The sequence below is a fragment of the Choloepus didactylus genome, chromosome 6 (genome assembly GCF_015220235.1).
Source record: "Choloepus didactylus isolate mChoDid1 chromosome 6, mChoDid1.pri, whole genome shotgun sequence".
Taxonomy (NCBI): Eukaryota; Metazoa; Chordata; class Mammalia; order Pilosa; family Megalonychidae; genus Choloepus; species Choloepus didactylus.
This window is the reverse complement of record NC_051312.1, coordinates 87,229,026-87,237,599: the sequence shown is the minus strand read 5'-3', so window position 1 is coordinate 87,237,599 and position 8,574 is coordinate 87,229,026. Positions and strand designations below refer to the sequence as shown.

Genomic DNA, 8,574 nt, shown 5'->3' with positions numbered 1-8,574 from the left:
GGGTTGAGGGACTGAGGTGTGTCACTCCTGTGGTTTCGGGGCTTTGGTTGGCAAGTCTGAGCTCTTAAGCTGCAGTACCACAGGGTCAGATTTCCTGGAGCCACACGGCCTTTACAGCCTCCCCCTCCTCCCTGTCAGGTTATGAAGCAACCTAATTATTATTTACTGCTGGTCAGATGGGCCCTCACCTCCTCCAGCTGACTGACTCCCAAACCACTGCAAGCTGAGGATGGGACCTTCCCTGAGAGCCTGGGAGCATCTAGTCTTTTCACAGTGAGGAGACAGGGTAGGAGTTGTGGAAGCCACAGGAGATATTTAGATTAGCTTTTTATGGAGCTTGGAGAACCACAGGTTCCAAAACAAAGGACTCAGAATCACAGAATCACAGACACTCTCAGAATACTCTGAAAACCATAGGCTTTTAAAATTCTGGCACCTCAGGTGGACCCTCAGCATTAGATTCCCTGCTCTCAGGGATTTCAGAGACCATCTCATTGAATTTCTCATCGTACAGCTGGGAAGTGAGCCCAGAGAAGGCCCACAGCTCATCCAGGGTAGAGCACTAGAAGGTCCCAGGAACTGGGATGAGCTGTGATGGGAGCCCAGAGGCAGGGGCCTGGGCTCAAGTGCCCTGCTGTGGCACTGCGTGGGGTGGGGATCCTGAGGCACAGAATCAGAGCCCATGAGTGCGATTGTTTGCAGGCGATCTGAGCAGATGATGGCCTCTGGGGTTATGGACCAGAGATGGTGGCAACCCTACTGGCTGTGTTGGAATTCCAACATGGAAGTTTAAGCCAGGAAAAATGTTGGAGGCTCAGACTTAAATTTCAATGCTCTGCTCTTTACCAACCCACAGCTCACCAAATCCTGCCCCCATGGGAGGTGGGCTGCCCTCCCGTGTTGGTGCCTTGTCTCCAGGGACTGGGACTGGGAGGCCAGTGTGGGGCTCAGCCCAAGGCCAGGGCAGGAGCTGAGCTGGGGCTGACTTGACCTGAGGTCTGGGTTCAGTGTACATTCGGCTTGGGTCTGGGATCCTACTGGGGTTGGGCTCTGAAGCCCTTGACCCTGGCCTTACTGGCTCTCTCACAGGAGTCCGACACTCTCAGTTGATGCATCCCTGGCTTGGGCTGTGTTGTTCCACCAGACTGGGGCTCAGTAAGGCAAATGTGGAGTCCTCTTGGCTCTGTGGAGAGTCAGAGAATCCAAAGCAGTGAACTGCAGACAGTGAGGCCAGTGGGGACTGCCCAGGCCAGACTTGTAGACCAGTTACCTCACCAGGTCTAGAACCTGAGCGGAATATAAGTGGCCAGGCCCTGGGACGCAGATAGCCTGCAAGGTATTTGAGGTTAAGGACCCCAGAGAGGAGAACTCTGGGGGAAATACAGGAATATAGACTTTGGTATCACTCAGATAGGGTTCAAGTCCCAGTTCTGCTGACTTCCAGGCTGTGTGGCCTTGGGCAAGTGACTTCACATCTCTGAGTGTGAGCTCCCCCATCAAGAGTGTTAGGAGGATCTGCTGAGACCCCATGTTGGGGGTGCAAGCTTCTTTCCAGCCACTGGGCTAGGGAAACCCAGACTGCTCCCCCTCCTCCCAGGGCTTGTTTTCCTTGTGCTTCTCCCTGCGGGAGGATGGTGGGCAGAGCCTGGGTATCTGCCCGTGTATCCCCAATGCCTGTTCGCTGTCTCCCTCCCCAGTTCAGCCCTGCAGTCTACCCCTGACCCAGCTTGGGATGCCAGTTTACTTTGCCTTTGCCAAGCAGGGCTCCTCACTGGCCATGATTGGGCTCAAAATAGCACTTCCCCTTGCTGTTTCCTGCAACCTGGCCTGTGGCTTAAGTTCTGTAAGGACAGGAGAGAGACTTGGTGTTTGGCAGGCATACAAAAGACCTGAAGGGCTCTCAGAGGTCATTTGGGTCCAGAGAGGGACAGACATTTGCCTAGAGTCACACAGCAAGGGAAAGTCAGGGCTGAGACTCGCCCAGAAGGGAAAAGCCAGGGTCTTAGCCATAGTTGCTGCGCCTTCTGCCAGGTCCTCTGGACCTGTGCTGAGGCTGTTTCCATGTGTGTGGCTGGGTCCTGGGAAGCCAGGTAGTCTCACCTTCCAGCTCCCCTGGTTTCTAAGGGTCCTCCCCTGACTTTTCTGATCTCAGAAAACCTTGCCTGAGCTCTACTCCCTATAACCCACCCCCCACCCCAGTGAGGCCTTGCTGTGAGACGCCAGATGTGTTCCTGTTCTCTGTGCTTCGCATCCCTCATGAGGCAGATAGTCCAGCTAAACCTGGCCCTCTGTCCTAGCCCAAGGAGCACCATGAGCCGGGCCCCTCAGGAGTGCCTGGGCACTGCTCTGGCGGCTCAGGCTGTGTCTCTCCTGTCTTCCAGCACCCCATGTGGTCACCTCTCCTCCTTTCCATGAGGTCCAGAGACCTGAGCAGGCAGCTCTGATGTGAATCCAGGCTCTACTGTTTAGTGGCTGGGTGGCTTTGAGGAAGGCGTTTAACCTCTCTGAACCTCAGTTTCCTCATCTGGGAAAGAGGATAATAATGGTATCAACCTCACAGGACTGTTGAAAGGATTAAACAAGATGATGCATGCACCTGGCTTGCAGCAAACAATCAGTAGGAGCTGGGGTTATTGTCTTGTGGCATTCACAGCCTCGAGTTAGACCCCAATTTAACTCTCCAGATTTAATTCAACAAATATTTACTGAGCACCAACTGTCCGTCAGGCACTGGAGTAGGCCTGGGGATGGAGCAGAGAACAACACAAAATCCTGCCCTTACAGAGCTCACATTCTGCCCCACCCCACCATGGTCCCTTCCCTTCCCTCGGCTCCAGCTAGGCGGACCCCTCACCCCAGTCTCCTCCCTGCCTTGGCTCAAGCTATTCCCTCTTCACACCAAACCCAAGTCCAGTTTCTTCCCCCACCAGCAGCCAGCCATGACTGTACCCTCTAAAGCACTGCCTCTCCACCTCAGCTGCACTTTGGAATCGCTGCCAAACCTAAACCACGGTGTCAGGAACCAAGGTAGTGGTGACCCCTGTGGGGTAGACTGGGAAGGGGCTGATGGAAGCATCTGGGTGAAAAAATGTTCTGTTTCTTGATCTGAGTGTGTTCACTTCATGAAAACTCATCAAGCTGCATACCAGGGATCGGTGTGCTTTTCTGTATGAACATTAAATGTCAATAAAAACTTTTCTTCAAAAAAAGCACTCATCCAAAATAGGTAAAGCCATAGAGACAAAAAGCAGATTGGTGGTTGCCAGGGACTCAGGGGAGTGAGGAGGGAGTAAATGCTTAATGGGAATGGGGTTTCCTTTTGGGGTGATGAAAATGTTGGGGAACTAGAAGAGGTGCTTGCATGACATTGCTAATGTACTGAATGCCACTGAATTTGTTCACTTTAAAATGGTTAGTTTCGTTATTCGAATATCACCTCAGTTTAAAAAAAATTTTGCCCCACCCCCTACCCCAAATTCTGATCTGATGGGTCTGGGTGTAGCCTGGGCCCCCAGGTGATTCTAATGTGCAGCCAAGGGTTAAAGCACTGCTGTAAAGCCATCATTGTCCCAGGAGCCTTCCCTGGGTCTGGGGCCTGATGCACCTTCACCCCAGAACCTTCCTGCCCCCGGCTGACTGGCTGCAAACTGAGCACCTGACCACAGGCAGAAACCCACAGGCCAGCCAATGCCCTGGGAGGCGGCTGTCCAGGAAACAGTGGGCTAGGCCAATCCATTCTCATCGACGCACTTGAGTTAGGAAAACTGTGTAGCTTGAGGATCAGATGCTGAAACTGAACAGCTGCCCAGAGTTCCCCACGTTGAGGGGGCAGAGACCCTGAGGCAGCAGCAGTTGTGAGGCGAGCAGCTGTGAGAGCAGCAGCTGGCTGGCAGTGACCGAAGGAGGCCAAGGGTTCTGAGCTGGAGCTCTAATGCCCAGGCCATTGTGCTTCTTGACAGCCCTCTGCTCTGGGTTCATGCTCCCCCAGGAAGCCCCCCTTTTATTTCAGGGGCTGAATGAATCTTCCTTGCAATTCAAAGACCTGTGCATACCAAGCAACAGTTCTGCGGGGGAAGAGATTATCAGCCCCATTTTACAGATGTAAAAATGAAGGCTCAGAGGGAGATGCAACTCATTCAAACTCACACAACTCGTTAGTGGCAGAGTCAAGGTTTCAAACTTGGTCTGTCTAAGCTTCCAAGCCTGCGCTCCAATTAATGCTTTGTTTTGTCATAAATTCCATGTGCACATTGCTTCCTCTTGGTAACACAGTATATCCATGTTTAGTGTAGGCCCCATACCCCAGACCTTCCCACGTGTTCCATGCCTGTCCTGTGGCATCAGGACCCAGCCCACCCTTGAGATGTGTATGCCAGTTGCAGAGCATGACCCTGCACTCCCCTTTAGGGAAGGAAGTATTTATTTTGATCTTAATCAGTTAGATTGGAAAATGTTCAAACATGTTCAGCAGAGCTGAGGAGCTATCTTCCCCTTACTATTGGCCAAGTTATCACCTTGACTTCTGCAAGTGTGAAGCCTCCTTCCCCTGCACGCACTAGCCCCGTGTTGCTGGGCCTTTGACTTCTGATTTAATGACACCCCCTTTGGATCAGAAATCAGGCAGACTTGGATTCTACTCCTGCTCCAAAGCCTGGACTCACCTTGGCTTTGTCAGGATTCCCCAGCCATGAGGCTTTGCTGGAGAGCACCGTTCCGGGAGCAGCTTCGGACAGGCTCACCAGGCCCCTGGTCCTTCACCGGCAGCACATGTCAGCGTCAGCTTCCCAAGTCCCCATCCCAGACCCACACACTCAAAAGCTCTTGAGGGGAACCTGGAAATGTGTATTTAAGTGTGTGTGTGTGTGTGTGTGTGTGTGTGTGTGTATGTGTATTATGGTTAATATTTACACGTCATCTGTAAGAGATTCCAACATGTAGCCCTGGTTACAAAGCATTGAACAACCCCTTATTTTCCTGATAGGGAAACTGCAGCCCAGATGGGGCAGTGACCTGCCCAGGGTAACACAGCAAGTCAGTGGCAGCCTCGCCACCCCAGCCCTCTTCTGTGCCTCTGAGGCCTCCCTTCTGTCCACACGCATCAGGGGTCGGGGCCCTGAGGTTGCTGGCAGAGGGCGCACAGCCGCCAATGGGGAGCAAGCGTTTGATGTTTCTATTTATTGACTCTTTAAACTTCATAATCCAAGGAAAGTTAATACACGATTGTTTGGTAGCAAGAAAAACATAATCTAAGACCCCAAGGACCCACCTACCCCAAACAAAACCCAAACCAAACAGAACAAAAGAAGCCCCATCTGAAACCAGACCTTTGGAGTTGTAGCTGGAGAAGCGAGGGGACTGAGGATCAGGCTGGCACCCTGCAGTCTGGGGGGAGAGGGAGAGGCTGCCCTCAAGAGGGACCCTTCCCACTTAAAGAGAGTACGTCCAGCCCCTCAGCTTTGGGGGTCCTTCCTAAACGGGCTGCCCCTGGTGGAAGGGGGTATGAAGAGGGGAATTCAGTGGTCAAAGTGAGGGGGCTCCTAGGTCTGTCCCCAAGGTGACCGTATGTGCCAGTGCATGAGACACAGGGAGGCAGGGGGCTGAGGGGTGGGGGGGCACTGCAAGGAGAGTGAGAGGGTCCTTTTCTCTTCCCTGGTAAAGTCAGGCAAGAGCTATGTCCAAGGCCCCATCAGCGTTTCCAAATTAGGAAACTGCTAAAGGCACTGCCAACAAGCTCGGAAATGCCAAGAGCTGGGGAGGACACCATCGGGGAGTCACGGCCCACAGCAGTCATCAGGTTCTGGGTAACTGAGGGGACTTGTCCTTGGTGCCGGGTAATGGGATGGGGCCTTGGAAAGTGTATGTTGAGGGGCAGTGTTTTTGTGCCCTGAACATGCAGTGTGTATGTATGTAACTGGGGGAAGGGGGCATTGGTACCTCCAGGAAGGCTTGGGTAGGATCCCAGGATGGCCCACCAGGGCAGGAAATGGTTTTTATCCCCTCCTGTCATTTCCTCAAATCACCCCCTGCCCCAGGCCATTGCATAAATAAGTGCTTAGGAAGGTACACAACTAAAAAGGAACATAAATACTGTACATGGGAAGGGATTCCGTCCCCCAGCCCTCCTGCTGCCCCCAGAAGCCTTCCGAATATTGCACATGGCCCTTCCCAGCCCCCTGGGGTCCAGGCCCAGCCGTGTCTTTGGTAGAAGCTCCAGGGTCAGAGGCCCCGGGCAGCCTGCGCGCCCCACCGTTGTGGCAGGGAGCACCAGAGTGGCCGGAGGGTCGGGAAAGGCCTTGGCCCAGCCGGCCAGTGGGTGTTCCAGCAGGAATGTTTCCACACAGATGGGAGGGAGCCCACACAGGCACATGTGTACCCCGGGTCGGACACTCCTGTCAAACCTGCGTGTGGGCGAGGAAGACGCAAGCAGGCTGCGGGCAGGTGGGCAGGCGAGTCCTCGGCCACGGGGGACAGGTTCACACCCTCCACAGGAGGAGGTGGTTTGTGCTGTCATCCCGGCCCACGGTCTCACTGCTGCTGCCACCCCCGCTGCTGAGTCGGAAGTCCTCGTAGCCATCGCCACCGCTGATAACCAGCATCTTAGGCCTGGCCGAGGTGGGCCCTCGGTGCCGGGGGGAGTCCCGGTGCTCCAGGGATGGCAGTTTCTCGGGGCCTGGGGGACAGAAGAGGGCCATCTGTCAGCTCAAGGGCAACCGGTGGCTTCACTGTCCTGTTGGCCTGAGCTCCCCCACCTCGGAAGAAAAACGTGCACACTTCCTGTGGGGAATCCCACTTCCTGTTAGCCAAGATCATTTCTGGAAAGAAATACCCACTTCCTGGCTGTCAGACCACTACTTATCTCCCATCAGGAATTACCTAATTTCCCAGGGACACACCACACTCTCTCTCTCCTGATTGCTCCTTTCCTACTCCTTTCCTACTTCCAGCCGCCCTTTCCCAGTTGTGAAGCCTCAGCCTTCTCTGGATCCAGCCAACTCCTGACCGAGGCTTGACCGTTTCCTGATTCTCACAAGTACTTCCTCTTGCGAATATGGTTTCCTGCACTTTCAAGGCAAGGCTTTTCTAATTGTGACCTTCTTGATGTACATCATTTCCTAATATGTTTCACTTTCTAATTCTCTCAGTCCATTTCTTGTCCTAGATGCCTTTTTATATCTTGTTTTCTGAAGCTATTTCTATTTCCTGCTCTGCACATCACTTCCTGATTTCACTTCCTGCACTATACACCACTTGTTTTATTTTCTGTTGTATATACCCCTTTTAGCTTATAGTTCACTCCCCATCTCCCGTGACACTTTACATACACACACATGCACACACACACTGTATCCTAGTAGATTTGGTATTGGGTTTCCCTGGCTGACTTCCTGTAACCTGTAATATATACCACTTCCTGCTCTGTATTATACTTTCCTTCCTATTCAAACCTCTTCTCACAGGAGAGCGAGAGGTTCCTAAACCAAAACGTCAGGAGCCATTTTGGGGGGCGATGCACAGACCCACCTGTGTCTGGTGGAGGTGGTGGGGTTGGGCACAGCAGGTTGAAGCCGTCTGGCAGCTGGACTGCGGCCAGGAAGCGGACGTGGCCGGTGTGTCCCTGGCCTAGGCCCGCAGGGCTGAGGGGCGCCCGGGGGCAGCTGACGGTGCTGGGTGAGGTGGGCATGGTGAGCACGACGCCAGCACTGGTGCCCACCCACAGCAGCTCCTCACACACCAGCAGGGCCGTGATCCGCAGGCAGGCAGCTTTGTGCTGCCGGATGATGGCGTCCGAGCCTGGGGCAGGAGACAGACCAGAGCTGGGGCAGCATCCTGACCCTGGCTCAGTTGCCCCAAGGGCTCCTTGATGACAGGGGCAGAAAAGCACCAAGGGAGGGTACATGGGAGTTTGAGGTCAGTACCTGCCAGCATCCTGTGCACGGGAGGTGTGACGTCTACCTCTGCCAGCTGCTCAAAGGTGTCTGGATGGTAGAGACACACGTGGGCACTGCCTTTCAATGTCACCCACACGCCCAGGCTGGAGTCCACCATGCAAGCCACGCTGCGGCTGGAATCCTGCCCCAGGTAAAATGTGTGCTGCGGGGTCGGGGGTGGGGTGGTAGAGGGTGGACAGTGACTGGCAGGCCTGCCTTCCCCAGCCCCTCCCTCACCAGTGCCCACCCCTCCTCCCTCCTTATGGCTCCCACAAACCTCTCCAGGAGACCCCCCCCCACCCTCCTGGAATGACAGTAAAGCTGGCCTTGGTCCTTGCTCCCCGGCCTGGATGCCTCTCTGCTTCCTAATCCTTAGGAATTAAAACAAAGGTGCCCTTTCCCCATCAAACTTGAGTGATTTAATGTTCAGAGAACTTCTGAGTTTAATGGGTTTCATTGCCCTCTCCCTGGACACATGGGGAAGCTGAAGCCTAAAGAGAAATGTAACCTGCTCAATTCAGCCACAAAGCTGGGGCCTGAACCCAGGGCTCTGGACTCTAGAATAAGTGACAGCGATGCCAAGGGAACTTGTTACTCCTGGATCCGACCCAGCCGGAAATGTCTGACATGTATGTAAATGAAGCCA

At 54.0% G+C, this 8,574-nt stretch overlaps 1 protein-coding gene across 1 annotated transcript in view; it reads right to left on the bottom strand.

Moving 5' to 3' along the window:
- Window positions 1-5,160: 5,160 nt before the first annotated feature.
- ARHGEF17 (Rho guanine nucleotide exchange factor 17) overlaps window positions 5,161-8,574 on the bottom strand; it is a 64,941-nt gene continuing 61,527 nt past the window's right edge. Inside the window, 3 exon segments of the mRNA XM_037840553.1 lie at window positions 5,161-6,670; window positions 7,522-7,791; window positions 7,917-8,091. Of these exon segments, the coding sequence (XP_037696481.1) occupies window positions 6,474-6,670; window positions 7,522-7,791; window positions 7,917-8,091 (642 nt within the window). The 3' untranslated portion in view covers window positions 5,161-6,473.